This window comes from Amia ocellicauda, chromosome 22 (assembly GCF_036373705.1).
Source record: "Amia ocellicauda isolate fAmiCal2 chromosome 22, fAmiCal2.hap1, whole genome shotgun sequence".
Taxonomy (NCBI): domain Eukaryota; kingdom Metazoa; phylum Chordata; class Actinopteri; order Amiiformes; family Amiidae; genus Amia; species Amia ocellicauda.
Window position 1 is genome coordinate 11,279,100 of NC_089871.1, and position 14,442 is coordinate 11,293,541.

General features: G+C 52.7%; 2 protein-coding genes across 2 annotated transcripts; both read left to right on the forward strand.

Annotated features, from left to right (window-relative positions):
• Positions 1 to 194: 194 nt before the first annotated feature.
• Positions 195 to 9,041, forward strand: pias4a (protein inhibitor of activated STAT, 4a). Its single transcript, XM_066695471.1, has 11 exons — positions 195 to 249; positions 1,881 to 2,295; positions 2,478 to 2,562; positions 2,864 to 2,905; positions 3,273 to 3,363; positions 3,590 to 3,718; positions 3,864 to 3,969; positions 4,099 to 4,172; positions 4,412 to 4,572; positions 4,659 to 4,810; positions 5,952 to 9,041. The coding sequence occupies exons 1-11, from the start codon at positions 223 to 225 to the stop codon at positions 6,176 to 6,178; spliced, it is 1,509 nt and encodes a 502-aa protein (XP_066551568.1). The 5' UTR covers positions 195 to 222; the 3' UTR covers positions 6,179 to 9,041.
• Positions 9,042 to 10,639: 1,598 nt separating this feature from the next.
• On the forward strand, positions 10,640 to 13,518 carry foxq2 (forkhead box Q2). Its single transcript, XM_066696288.1, has 2 exons — positions 10,640 to 11,961; positions 13,105 to 13,518. Exons 1-2 carry the CDS (start codon positions 11,425 to 11,427, stop codon positions 13,516 to 13,518), a joined length of 951 nt encoding a protein of 316 aa, XP_066552385.1. The 5' UTR covers positions 10,640 to 11,424.
• The last annotated feature ends 924 nt before the right edge of the window (positions 13,519 to 14,442 follow it).

Consider the following 14,442-nt stretch of genomic DNA (forward strand, 5'->3'; position numbering starts at 1 on the left):
CCACGCTGGGGGCAGCCTGCGTCGAAGTAGAAAGCAATTTTCCGTGCCACTGTCGCTTTAACGGCCCGCGGCCACGCCCCCTGCCCAGCGCGGCCCCCCAGTCACGTGACGGGGCCGGCTCCGGATTGGCCGGCCGGCTCCCCCCGCACGTGACCCGCCGGCCTCTCATTGGCGGGCGCGCGCCTCTCTCAGTTTTGGCTCTCGCGGGGCTGCTGCAGGAAGATGGCGGCCGAGCTGGTGGAAGCGATGGCAAGTTGAGCTCCCTGCGCCGGGGCGAATGGGAGAGGGGCCGCTGGGGCAAGGGGAGCGGGGTCGGGCGCTAGGGGAAGGCGAGGAGGGGGTGGCCCGCACACTGGCCGGCCTAGAAATAACAATGAGACCCAGGGACGAGCGAATGCCATTGTCAAGTAGGGGTTACTGGCATATGGGGTAATGAATGATTGGACCATAAATAAAAACATTCGGCACCGGGGAGTCGGCGCGAAACGATTCGTATAATATTAAGCACTGTCTGTGGAGTGGGAGCCTGCTAACGGCGCAGCGTAGCCGTGGATTAGGGCATGTAGCGGCGTGGAATCGCCACTGGGGCTGACAGCATCGGAGTGTTTTGGTGATGTCCCCCCCACACGCTTTGCTTATGCAGCCTCCCCGATCACGCAGTTAAAACAAACGCAGAGGGAGGCGCAGGGCAGCGACAGGGTTAGGGGTGCAAGTGGGTGATGTAACTACAAGTCTAGTCCCAGCGCTACTTGAAACGCCCCCACCCCCCCGGCAGCCGGTGACAGTCGCCGCCGTGTCGTGCGTGGGCCCCGGTCCTGTGCCGGTGCGGTTGTCCATCAATGACAAGCGGAGAACAATAGGTGCTTCTCTGGCTGTTGCGAGCACCGCTGCTGCTCCGGCGCTGTTACTTTGCTGCAGTGGTGCGGGGTCCTGGCACCGTGCTGTGTTCCAACAACCGCCGGCTTGTTTTCTTTTAAACTGTAGCAGCACTACGTCCATGAGGTGTTTTCTGCTGTTTCAGTACCCCCCCACCCCATCCCTGCACACAGCCCCATTTCAAGGCACTTGCTTGGGGACCGTTGTGCTCCTGTTGGCTGTCTAGACGTCAGTGTCGTCGCAGTGGGAGCTGGGTGTAGCTGCAGTGACCCGATTTGAAGTCTTCAGTTCAGAAACTTTTCCCTTAAAAAAAAAAAAAAAAAAAAAGGTCATGGTCCCCTTTGCAGTGTTATTTCAGGCTTTGCTGAACTAACTAACTGACTAAATAATAATTTACTACCCCTATATACAGTGTGATAGTCAGTCTATTATGTTGCCAATGCTTATTTCTGGAAATGCAAATTTGATTTTCTTGATTTTTAGGTGGATGGGGGTGAGGGAGTTTGGGTGTTTTCAGACAGCAGTGTCTTCAGTCCACCACACGTTACAAAAGTCACTTTCCTCATCTCACTCTCTTCTTGTTTTTGTGTCGCCTGTTTGTCGTTGGTCTGGGGACGGTTTGAGTTTCAGGGTAGTGCACTAGACGTTGCTTTTGGGAAACGGTTGAACAGACTGCAGGCTTCGGTATCTCTTATAGCCATGTTTTTGCATGAGCTTTATGAATCAAGCTCCCTGTGGCCTGTGCAATCACATTGAGCATCTCTCTCTCTCTCTCTCTCTGCCTGCCTGTTATCAAGCCTCCACAAATGGGGCCCAGCTTCACTCAGTCTGCAGAGCTGGACTCTCAGTGGTCGGGTGTCTTTTTATTTTCCCTACTCTCCCTGCCTCTGTTGTGTAAAAAAAACGGTCTCTCTGGTTTCTAGCTCTAACAGCCACTTCTCCCTCCTCTGTGTGTGTGTATGCGTGTGCTTCTGTGTTTGTCCGTGTGTGTGTTCTCACTGCAGAACATGGTGAAGAGTTTCCGGGTGTCTGACCTGCAGACGCTGCTGGCCTCCATGGGTCGCAGTAAGAGTGGACTGAAGCAGGACCTGGTGGGCCGGGCCCTGCGGCTGGTCCAGACCGAGTGCAGCCCAGAGCTTCTGAAGAACATCCGTCAGCTGTACGAGTCTCGGTTCCCCAAGGCCCCCGGCTGGCTGGCCCCCCGCCGCCCCCCCGAGCTGCTACCGGCCTCCTACCCGGCACGCAGTCCCCCCCCACCTGCTGCTACTGCAGCCGCCGCCGCTGTGGCTGCTGCAGCCACGGCCCCCCAGGGTACAGACTACCTCAACGGCCTGGCCAAGCCCCCTTCCAGCGACGTCAGGCTGGTCGACCTGCCCTTCTACCACACCCTGGAAACACTGCTGCCCCCCACTGAATTGAGTGAGTCTCTGTCCACGGACTGACGCACACTAACTGACTGACGCACACTGACTGACACAACCCCTAGAGCCCCCGGATGGAGTAACAACTCTTTTGCTGAGACTTCATAAGCATCTGGTGAAATGGAAACTGCCCACCCCCAATAAGAAACAAATCTAAACTCCCTGATCTTCTCTCTGCAGTCCCCCAGAACAGTGAGAAGCTGCAGGACAGCCCGTGCACCTTCGAGCTGACGCACAGCCAGGTGGACCAGATCAGGAACTCCCGGTGAGACCCCTGCCCTGTTGTTTGTCTCCTCCTGGGGAAGAGGAGATGGTGAAACGAACCTGTCCTGACAGGCCTCGTAGTTAGGAAACATTGGGAGTGATAACTGCGAAGACGTATAGAATTGTCCGAGTGTGTCCCCGTGCCTCTGTGTCTGTGCGTATGCGTGCCTCTGTCTCGGTCTTGCTGCGCACACATCTGTCTGTGATGCCCTGACACACCCGTGTGCTTGGCGTGTTTGGGTCCACTGTTGCGTGTCTGTGCTGAGGGTGTGCAGTGACCGCTGTGTCTCCTGCTCTTACAGGGAGCTGCGTCCCGGGATGAAGTCTGTGCAGGTGGCGCTCCGGTGAGTGTGAACATCCCCCCCCACCCCCCCGCTCTCCCGCACAACACCGACGCACTCATACTGACCTTTGGTTTGATTAATCTTTTCTCACACACTATGGCCTGGGATGGGCATCTTCTTGCACAACTTGCTGTCTTTATTGAGAGAGGATAAGTGCACAGCAATTTACACAAGGGGTGTTTAAAAATAAATAAGCCATTTCAGTCACTCAGAAAATGAGAACACGGGAATATAACAGAAACCTCCGAGTTGTCTGTTGATACTCAAGGCTTCTAAAGTAAAATGTAAACACAAGAAAATAAACCTGAAATATCCTGATGTTTGCTGCTCACATCTTGCTGATGGACTTGCTGATTCTCCTCCCAAGAATCTGCTACACGGACTCCAGCAGCCCTCAGGAGGACCAGTACCCCCCCAACATTGCTGTCAAAGTGAACCAGGCCTACTGCCACGTACCGGTGAGCGATGGGACTGTACCATGTTCTTGTTGATTGGGGTGGGGGGGTTGTGTCAAGGTCTTACAGTGAGATAAAATGTCCAGGAGGACGGAACCCCAGGGCGATGTTTAATCCATCCATCGTTACTGTCCTCTGCGGTGACCTGCCCCCACGGCACAGGGCAGCTGGTGACTCTGAAGTGTATGGTGTGCTCTCTAATACCCCCTCCTCCATCTCTGGTCCCCAGGGTTACTATCCCTCCAACAAGCCCGGCGTGGAGCCCCGGCGCCCCTGCCGACCCATCAACGTCACCCCCTGGCTTCACCTGTCCACTGCTACCAACCGCATCACAGTCACCTGGGGCAACTTCGGCAAGGTACCCTCCACAGACACCGCACTCACTGCCCTCACCCGCCCCTCAACGCGCCCCTGGTCTGGCTCACTGGCCTGGGTGTGCCGGTGGACCAGGGTGCTGCTGTAGGGAAGGCTTCTCCTCACCGGTTCTCTCTCCCTCTGTGCAGCGCTACTGCGTGGCTCTGTACCTGGTCCAGGTGTTCACGTCGGCGGACCTGTTCAGCAAGCTGAAGCGTTTCTCCGTGGAGAGCTCAGAGCGCTGCAGGGAGCTCAGTAAGACCGCCTCCTACACTCGTGGCATACTTGTACAAACTGCACACACGGCACACATGCACCGTTGTCGTGTTTTATCACTTGCAAGGTTGTCGGTTTGTTCTAATTGCTCTGTCTGTGTCGCTGCAGTCCAGGACAAGTTGCGGTTCGACCCCGACAGTGAGATCGCCACCACAGGGCTCAGGGTGTCGCTGATCTGCCCGGTGAGTGTCTGTCTGCCCGCCCGCCCACCCCCCACACCCAGCCCAGCCCTGAGAGCAAGGGCCGCTGCTCCCACCTGTCCCCCAGAGAAGGGTGACTGTGTGTGAGGGACTGCACTGTCCTGCTCTGTGAATGGCTGTAGGGGGCGCTTTGCAGCACATGACCCATGTAGCCTGGTAGTGTGCCGTCTAAACCAGGATGTTACCTAACTTCAATCACGCACCCCCCCCCTCTCTCCCAGCTGGTGAAGATGCGTCTGGGCGTGCCGTGCCGGGTGCTCACCTGTGCTCACCTGCAGTGCTTCGACGCCGTGTTCTTCCTGCAGATGAACGAGAAGAAGCCGACCTGGACCTGCCCTGTGTGTGACAAGCCGGCGCCCTTCGCCCTGCTGATCATCGACGGGTATGAGCTCCCACACGCTCCCACGCGCTCCCACGCACTCCCACGCACTCCCACACGCACACTGACCCTGCCCCTGTCCCCCCCAGGCTGCTGTCGGACATCCTGACCGAGACGGATGAGGAAGTGGAGGAGATCGAGTACCTGGCTGATGGGTCCTGGCGCCCCATCCGAGCGGAGAAGGAGAAGGAGAGGGAGCGGGAGCGCAGCAACACGCCCGAGTTCCCCACGGTGGACATATGTAAGAACGGAGGGCGGGATGGAGTAACTGTTCGTTCGAGAGTGAAAGCTCTGTCCGTGACTGTGCTCGGGTTGTAGTCTTTGTGAGACTCCCTTGAAGTCCTTTTTAATGCCGGGGTCACACTACATGATTTCTACAATCATACTCGATTTTGTGAACGGTGGGCAGCTCATACTTAACGACTATTTTGCACCGAATGTATGTCTTTTGCGTCGTGAAGGATTGCACACTACGCGATCACTTAAGTACAGGGACACACACTTCATAACTGATCTGAAATCCTTGTTGTGGCATCTGTGTCACAGCCTCCAAATTTCCCCACATCTCGCAGAAACATACATGATCCACGGACATGGACATTTACAGGTCACGTTTTGTAGCGCAGATCTGCGCTGCTCCACCAATGGGATCAGTGGATTTAGGCAGATCTGTGCAAAACTGCGAAAAGAACGCGACCACAAGCCGCTGTTGCTGTTTGTGTTAGTCTGTGCGGACAAACGCAAAAAGCGGAGAGAAAAAAAGGATGTGTGTGAAGACATGGCTGGGAGGAGAGGGCAACAGCCTTTCTACTTTGTGAGAGGTGGAGGTGAGTGACACACAGGCTATATCCATCCCTCGGTATGATCATCGCATTGTAGGGATCGATATTTGGCGCAGACCTGGGTCAATTACAGATACCAATTGGTATTTGTATATGAAAATATTATTTTTCCCTGTATTATAGTATTTTAAAGTAACCTTCCCCCGAAACAACCATTGGTATTTGAAGTATTTTAATAAATATGTATGAAAATCTTATTCTCCTGTCATGTTTATTCTTCCCGTTTCTTTTGTCGTCTTCAATCAGCTCAGCTCTCATTGGCTGCTGATCACGTCACTCTCCACAATCGGTGCCGATCAAGTCGTAAATATTAAACGTGTAATAGAATCGTAGGGGCTCCGACTAGCTTACGATCGGATCAGAGGGCCAGAGATGCATCGCAGCCCGTCTCGCACTACACGACCATCAGTTAGCGGGACGCGCCCTGACCAGGCTGCTTCATGATGATCAGTGTCGATTTGTCGTGAGGGCCAAATCGGGCATAAAATCGTGTAGTGTGACCCCAGCATAAGTCAGTCTTTTTCTCTTTTCTCTCTCCAGGCTCCCCCGAGGCCAACGGTCACTCCCCAGCCCACAGCAGCACCAGCCTGAGTGGCAAGTCGGGGGTGACGGGGGGCGCGGTCGTGGACCTGACCCAGGACTCTTCCTCGGAGGAGGAGGAGGGCGGAGGGGCAGGGGACAGCGAGGACACCGACGACAGTCAGGACAGCCCCCAGCCCAAGAGGGGGCGCTACGGCTACGACAAGGACCTGGTCACTGCGTACTGACCGCTGCGGACACGGGGGGTGCAGGACAGAGCTGGACACTCCCCATCCTGACGCCCTGAAACTACACCCCCTCCTCCTCTCCCCGGCCTCCTCCTGCCCCCCCGCACTCTCGCTCTTGCGGTCGGCCGGGTGCAGCCGCTGGGCAGGAGGCCGCTCTCACAGGCTGACCCGGCCGGCTGCCGACGCACACCACTGCAGAACTGAGCACGGCCTGGCTGGCTACTGCACTCCCTCTCCCCACTCTCTCTCCGTCTCGCCCTCTCTTTCCCCTCTTCGTTCACCTTCTATCCTTGTATCTTTTTCTTTGTTTGTTTCATTTTTTTTTTGCTTCGTTTGGCCCCCCGACTTCCCCCCACGTGTGCCCTGTGGATGGCCATCTGTGTAGAAGAGGAGGAGAGGCTGAGTTTAGGGGGATAGGAAGGTGGGGGGGCGATTCTTGCTCCTCTGATAGATAATAAGACTAATAGTTTATAAAGACATGCAAAAATATATATATAATGATATAGGATGGATTTCAGAGACTATATAAACTGGGGGCGGGGGGGGTGTGCTCTTCTATTGGGGCGCAGGACACTGAGAAACCCCTCCAACTCACTGCTCCCCACATTTCATCCCCACTGCAGACATTTACTACAGACAATTGAGCGCCGCTGATTTTGTGTTGGACGGAACACCGGGGCGGGCAAGAGTACTTCACACCCCTTCTGCCCTTTCATTTCGCTTTTCCATCTTTTTGTTCATGTCTCTCTTCTGCTGGTGTGTGAGTGAGAGAGTGCGAGAGGGTGTGTGTGAGTGTGTGCGTGTTTTTCCTCTGAGAAATGGCTAACCTACCTCAGTCAAAAGGAAATAATTGAACATGGCAAACGGAGAAGTGTGGCGGGAAGGGGAAATTTGGAAACGGGAAGAGGAAGAAACGCGAGAGCCAGAATGGATTCTTTCACTGGATGTTTTTGTTGTTCGTTTGTAATGGTCGTCTGTCGCCGCCGCCCCACCACAGAGCCAGGGCTGAAGGAACGGGCAGTTTTGTTTAATTTTAAAGAGATTTTTGTTTTTGTCGTTTTTTCGGTTTGCTGTGATTTCCTTTCTGCCTCTCGAAGCAAAAAGATTCTCCCAGACGCTCCCGGATCCAGGAAATTGAACTGAGCAGAGAGGGGGTGTCGTTGTGTGCGTTTCTGTGTATGCGCATGCGCGTTGTCTCCGTCCTCAGGAGCGCTTGGGAGAAAGCTGTGGTGGCGGAGCTGGGCGGTCAGGGTGAAGATGTGGTTGGATGCGAGGGCTAAGTCGCACCCCGGTGAGGACCGCTGCTGCACTGGACTAAACTGCTCTCGCGTAGCCGAGGCACTCATGTTCTGACAGGCTGGACACCTTAAATTATTTGTATTTTAACATCTCGCCATGTTCGGTGGACCCTCGGTCTTTGCCGAGGTGGCCCTGGTCTACCTAGCCCTCTCCCCGATCCCTGGTTGCAGTTCTCAACTGAGCCTGCTGCGTCTCATTCTCCCCGACCGTCCCCAGCCTGGAACGTCTCCTGTGTGTGAGGGAGCAACGAGCTGACCGCTCCCTGAGCCGCAGACTGCACGGCGCACACGGCCCTCCCGCTGCTCGCTGTTGCTGCTGCTCCTGCTCCGGGATTGATCAGATGTCAAGGATGCTTTGGTCTGGTGCGCCGGCCCTGGCTGGCAGTTTAAATCCCCAGGCGTGGTGATCAGGTGACCACGCCCAGCAAGGCGGCACCACCAAGCTGCTCACAACCCTTTGTGCAAGGAGCTGCCGTGACTCTGGAGAATGAGTTTTATTTCATCATGTTCTGATTCCCCCGATTTGTTCGTAAATTTGCTTGTTTTTCTGAATCGCATTAGAGGTTAATGTAACTTGAGCACTTTCAAGTTGGCAGCGCGTGGCAGTGATTATACTGTTGAAGTCTGGGGGCTTCTTGGGCGCTGAGCAGACGTTCAATACTGACCCGGTGGCAGGCGGCCAGCCTGGATGGGAGGACTGTGTTGTCCGGCACATAGCGAGTTCTCTGTGATGTAATTTGCACCATGATATTTATTTTTTATTATTATTATTTTTTAATTGTCATAAGGAAGAATAAGAATCCTTTAAAAGACGAGAAAGGAAACCTAATGCAGACGCTCTCGGGGGTCTTGAGTACCTGGCAGGTTTGCTTGTTTGCTGTGACCTTGTACAGAGGATAAAACCACATCAACCCCCACAGAAAAAACTGTTAATAAACGAACCCAGTCGTCACTTCTGTAAACGCCGCTCTGCACCCCCTTCCCCCAGCTCATCCGAGTCGCCCCGAGGCTCCAGCAGGAACGCTGTTAAGAGACTAAAAGACATTTAAAAATAAATAATAAAAGGCAAAAGGAAGACTCTTGGCTTAATGAATGTTTTGGAAAACTCTCCTGTTGTTTCCCTCCTCCCCAATTTTATTTTCCCTTCTTCTTTTGATTAAGTTCTGGAATGCGACCACCTCTTCAGCAGCAGTGAGAGAGAGAGAGAGAGAGAGAGAGGCTGGGGTCAGTGTGCTGAAGACAGGCAGGCTGCTTCAGGTGGGACAGGGAGCTGCGGTAGGGCAGTCTTCAGTTATCTAGGTCAGATTAAATAATATTAAAGAAGTTAATTTTATTTTCTGGGGAGGGGCAGGGCAATGTGGGGTTAGGGAGGGGATAGGCTGGGGCGGGTGGGTGGATGGGGTGTCCGGGGTGGCAGCAGTATCGCCGTGCAAACTCTGGCACCCGTGAGTAGCATTGGCAGTGGCTTGCAGTCCCTGATGTAAATGTTCTGTGTGTAAGTGTCTTTTTATATGTTCATATTAAAAAAAAGCCAACAAAAAAAATAATAAATAATATTTTATCAAGCTCTGATTTTTTGCCTTACGGTTGTTTTCCAAAGCAGGTGAATAGGGCCTGAGGTTCGGCTTTGGTTGTTTTTATTACAGGTTTGCAGATGTTTTACACTGAGTTTTGTGGTGTTGGTTTTTGAAATGTGAAGCCTGTAAATTCTTCATGAGGTTTAAGACACAGTTTTGTAGGACTGAAGGAAGCTTCAATTTCCTCTGTGTCATTCATGGCTTTTTTACAATCTTATTTTTACGTTATTACCCCGTCGTTTGTTATGATAGCTGCGCATCTGGCTGGCCGAGTGACCTCCGTGTTGTGGTCCGTGCTGTGCAGGAGCCCAGTTTGATGTGGTGGGGCAGTACCGTCGGCAGCCACAAGAGGGCCCTGTGTCCCCCGCAGCACCGAATCCACAGCAATTTAAATCTGACTTGTAATATTTATAGTGTAAACAAGTTACAAATTATAATCTGGCGACCTCGAAACCTGCAGTACATGGTTGTTGAAAGCAATCATTTTGGAGGGAGAGATGGGAACTGCAAGCCCAGTTGTGTGACAGATGTAGACGCATCATTCCAGTCCGCTGGGTGATTGGTTTCTTTCTGTTGGATTTGTCCTCCATGATTTCCCCAAGCTAATTTTTGTAATTGATTAAAAAAAAAAAAAAAAAAAAAAAAAAAAATCTTAGAATACATACATAACTGCAATTGTATTTAATTTAAGATGTATTGCTCACATTTTACTGTGGGAGTGGGGGGGTGGTATCAAAGCTGTTGCTGTCAGCTTGCAGTCTGTTTTCACCCACAGGGAGATTGTTCTCGTTGTGTTTCCTGCTGCTTGAGAGATGGAGAGAGACAGTCCTCTAGTCTGTGGCTCTCTCCCCAAATCCTCCTTCACTGGGAACATGTCCACCCATGGGTGTAATGTGGGTTATTGAAGCCCAGTGCTTCAAACAGTGCAGTAATTAGCAGGTCTGGACAAGGCCAAAGCCAGAAAACAGTGTGGCTCTCTGGGGCCAGGGTTAGTCCTAGTACACAGGCCCCGGTTTTCTCTGTGTGTGAGCGTGGCTGGTGATAGATAGGTGGCCAGCGATGTCCTGTGTTTGGCCGTGGGCTTCAGGTGACCGGAAGTGGCCGTTGGGTGCCGCCATAGATGCTCACCAGCCCCTGAACCCCCTGCAGTCATTTCCAGAAGGTATTCAGAGGGCATTATCAGAGTTTATCCCACCCTTCTTAAAATCTCCTTGAGGATCTGTCAGAGCCTGCAAATCCGTGAAGACATTTTCATACACACACACACACACACACACACGTTCTCCTTCACTAAAGCAATACTATAAACACTACTTTATCCCCCTTCTGGCCCAAAGGAAGTGCTTTAGTGGGGGATTAGGGATTGCCCACTCGCCGCAGTGGCATCCTACAGCTACAGCAGCCGGCACCTAAACACCTTCGTCTGTTGAGCCGTGCGTAATCCCTGCTAATTACCACCCCCCTCCCTGCCAGCGTAATCCCCGTCCACACTGCCCCTCTCCTCGCCCTGCCCCTGCCCAGACCCCACCCAGTGTGTAGATACAGGCACTCACACCCTCCGCAGCGGGGCCATAGGGTTCCTCGCCGTGGTCAAACCCAACCTCCGCCCCACACCCTCCTCCTCGTTCTCTCTCTCTCTCGCTCTCTCTCCACGCCCCAGATTGGGGGGTGGGGGGAGGGCATTGGGAGTTATTTAAGGACCAAGTTTCGGCAACCCCTTCGGATCACAGAGAGACGGGGTGTGAGCTCATATCACAGCTGTAGCTCAATTTGGAGAATCTGGGTGGCGGTGTCGTTTCTTTACTTTTGCCTCAAATGCTGTTTTAAGTATAGGGGGAGAAGAAGGACTGGCAGACTTTTAGCACATGCACACGGTCATTTGTCAGGTCTCTGGGTTTTGGGCAGCACGGGAGCTGCATGAGGCATCTGATTAGTTGGACAGTTAGTCAGATTGAGGCACCTCTGGTTCGATGCCTCATTTTTCAACAAAGGAACTTTATTTTCTGTGTAACCTCCACGGGAGCAGGTGTTTCTGTCCAGTGTGGTAAGAGCGCAGAGTCCTGGGCAGCCCGACTCGCACGCTGTTGCATTACTGTCCAGTGAAAGAAGTTGGGGAACGATAGAAATACTTGAAATTAGAGGAGAGAGAGACCGAGAGAAGCAACTTTCTACAGACTGACACTGAACACGTTGCTGCTTATAGGACAGGTGTTTCTAGTCTGTTGTGCTCCAAAGTACTTTAAGTAGGGCAGTGGACAGCACAGGACCAGCAGGTGAAGTACAGTGTGGAAGAGACCGGGAGTTGGCAGTTCACGGGGAATTTGTGCCGTGTCACCAGCCCTGCCCAGTTTGTGCAGCACAGACGGCAGCAATGCCCCAAAGCACAGAGAGGGAGCCACCGGCGAGGGCGACTAGGACGGAGGCAGGCTGTGCCAGCGGGGACAGTGTCCGGGATCGGCTGGGCCTGAGCTTCACCATCAACTACCTGCTGTTTAACAAGGGCAGTAGCTCGAGCACGGAGGCAGAGCCACCGGTCCCAGCCACAACACAGCGGGGGCCCGGATCCCTGAACTGCAAGCAGAACCAGAGTCAGATCCTCTGCCGGCTGGAGCGAGAAAGGGTTAAACTGGACCCGGAGTCCCCAGAAACAGGCAGCTGGGTGGGGGGGCTTGGCGGCTCGGAGGAGGAGGAGGAGAACGAGATCATGGAAGAGGAGGAGAGGGAGAAGGACGGGCAGGGGAGCAAGGCAGAGGGGGTGTCCAGCAGCTCGGAGACCCCCCCTGACAAGCCCACCCAGTCCTACATCGCTCTCATCTCCATGGCCATCCTGGCCTCGCAGGACCAGAAGCTGCTGCTGTGTGACATCTACCAGTGGATCATGGACCACTACCCCTACTTCCAGAGCAAGGTACGGGGTTTGAGTGTGTTGGAGGCACAGGGGAATGACTGGAGCGTCTCTCTCGTCTCTGCATCGTTATTCAGCCCTTACTATTTCTTAAATCCGCAGACAGAACAAAACTGAAGTGTGAATAATGCTTCCTTTGTGCTTTAGCCAAAAACCACAAGCAGACACACACACTAAGAAAAATCGGTGCAGTCATTTATAGGTCGAGACCTTGAGGTCATATATATTCCATATATGGAATTGAAAGAATCAATTAATATTCATTTTAATACTGATTTAATATGCAAGTCTAACATTATATTGGCTACTGAATAATCAACAATATATCTAATGAGTAAATACGTGAAACCCTATGGTACAATTCCACTGCACCACATCTGTGCAGTGGACCATGTTTACCTCATCCCCTGAAATTGTCAAGGCAAGAGAAATCTGATGTTTTGGGAACTGAGTGTCTTCTCAAGACACACAAAGTCAGTCCGATACACACAGGCCCCGTATGAGCCAAATTGAATTATTTGGAGGAATTCAGTATAATTGCTGATCGATACTAGAAAGTCTCACAACGTCAGAAAAAATGAAACGCTGCCGTGCCGAGACCCTGAGCGCCTGCATGGGAGTTTTAGTGTTTCACCAGCCCCAACTGCCCCTGGGGGTCCTCTACAGGAGGGTGAGGGGGACTGAGTCTCCCACCCAGTTATATAAACAGATGTATGCGAGTGACCTGCCAGCACTGGGCAGGTGTTTGGTTTCGTGCTGTGTGTTGCTGCAGTAATCCAGTTGGCCGGGGCGGGGAGGCCATGGGGAGGGAGGTAATCCAGTTGATAGGACCCAAACTCACCCAGGCTGCCCTGACCCCCCTCACTAAGACCCGAAACTGTGGCTTTAACTGGCAACAACAGGTTTACCTCCAGGGATTACCACGATTACCGGTCCTGGCCCAGTCCCCTCGCTCGCTCGCTCGCTCGCTCGCTCCAACTGTGTGCATCTCAATCTTTTTTTTGGCAACGAACATCATTTCATACATGTTTAATTCATTGAAGAAAATCTTGCGACTGCTGTGTCTGACTGACTCTCCCATTTCTACCTTTTGTTTTCTGCCCTCTCTCTGTTGCCCTCTCTCCATCCCTCTTTACCCCCCCACAGGACAAGAACTGGCGCAACAGTGTGCGTCACAACCTGTCCCTGAACGAGTGCTTTGTGAAGGCGGGGCGCAGTGACAATGGCAAGGGCCACTACTGGGCCATCCACCCTGCCAACATGCACGACTTTGCCCGCGGGGACTACCACCGGCGCCGCGCACGCCGCCGCATCCGCCGCATTGCCGGCCAGCTGCCCTGCCCCCTGCCCCCCTCCTACCACCCATACCAGGTTGGGTCGGCCCCCTACTGGTGCTGCCCGCCTCCGCATCTGCCGTACCTCCCCGCCAGGCTGTACTGGGGCTGGGCTGCGCTTCCTGCACACAGGGCCGTGTCCCTACCCCTGCCCTCGCCCCTGCCCCTCTCCGTGCCCCTGCCCCTCTCCGTGCCCCTGCCCCTCTCTCTGCAGTCGCTCATATAAGGAGTGGCGACAGGGCTGGGGCTCTGTGAGGGCTGCTGTGGGCCCCCAGCGCACAAAGCCTGCCTTCAGAAAACATTATCTCACGTATTGGACTGAGGCGGGGCTGCAGTTGGAGGACAAGTGTTTGTTCTCCTCACCCAACTGTGTAAAGGCGCCATTTTAATATAAAAATGTGTCGACTCGAGGGTCGAAATGAGCAGTGGAGAACTAACAGTGCACTGAGGATTTTACTGGTGCTTCCTCTCCGCTGGGGACCAGTGGGGTGTCATGTCATGTCTCCTGTACATGTCTCTGTCTGTGTTTTTGTTTATTTGGGGGTGTATTAGCTCAGCTGCAGTGAGCAAACTGTGAGGAGCAGAGTGGGGGTCTGAGTGTAAACTATGAGAAGCTTCAGGTCGCTGTGTTTGTCAGGAACACTCTCCTCCAAATTATTAGTTGATTTAATTTGTATTTTTTTCTAACAATGTGACTCAAACTCAATACCTTGTAAAATAATGAATGTGTCCAATCCTGTAAAGTTGTTATTTATTTACTACTGTATTATTTAAATGACTAATAAAATGCACTTTTTTTTATACACGTATATATATTTGTGTAGTTAATTAAAGCAGTTGAGTTTAACAGATTCACATACAGCACAGATCAGCCTGCCCTTGCTTATACAAATACTGTGTTTTGCAGCTATGCCAAGCTTGGAAATACTTGAGAATATACTCCCCTGTGTGTGTAAAACTGTATATATAATATACTGATATTGAATAGGGAAAAAGACAAGCATGCAACACTTCATTAGATTATAATCTGAATGATTAGCAGCATCTGGATTTTGAAAACACTGGGGATCTATAGCAGGGGTTCCCAGGCCTGCTCCTGGGGACCCCTACACTGCTGTTTTTTGTTCCAACCTAGCTCTCAATGACTTAA

Bases quoted from the DNA above. Each gene is read 5' to 3' on its own strand.
- pias4a (XM_066695471.1), top strand. From the start codon at position 223: ATGGCGGCCGAGCTGGTGGAAGCGATG. The intron at 250-1,880 runs GCAAGTTGAGCT...TTCTCACTGCAG, and splicing joins CCGAGCTGGTGGAAGCGATG to AACATGGTGAAGAGTTTCCG. The intron at 2,906-3,272 runs GTGAGTGTGAAC...TCTCCTCCCAAG, and splicing joins TCTGTGCAGGTGGCGCTCCG to AATCTGCTACACGGACTCCA.
- foxq2 (XM_066696288.1), top strand. From the start codon at position 11,425: ATGCCCCAAAGCACAGAGAGGGAGCCACCGGCGAGGGCGACTAGGACG. The intron at 11,962-13,104 runs GTACGGGGTTTG...ACCCCCCCACAG, and splicing joins ACCCCTACTTCCAGAGCAAG to GACAAGAACTGGCGCAACAG.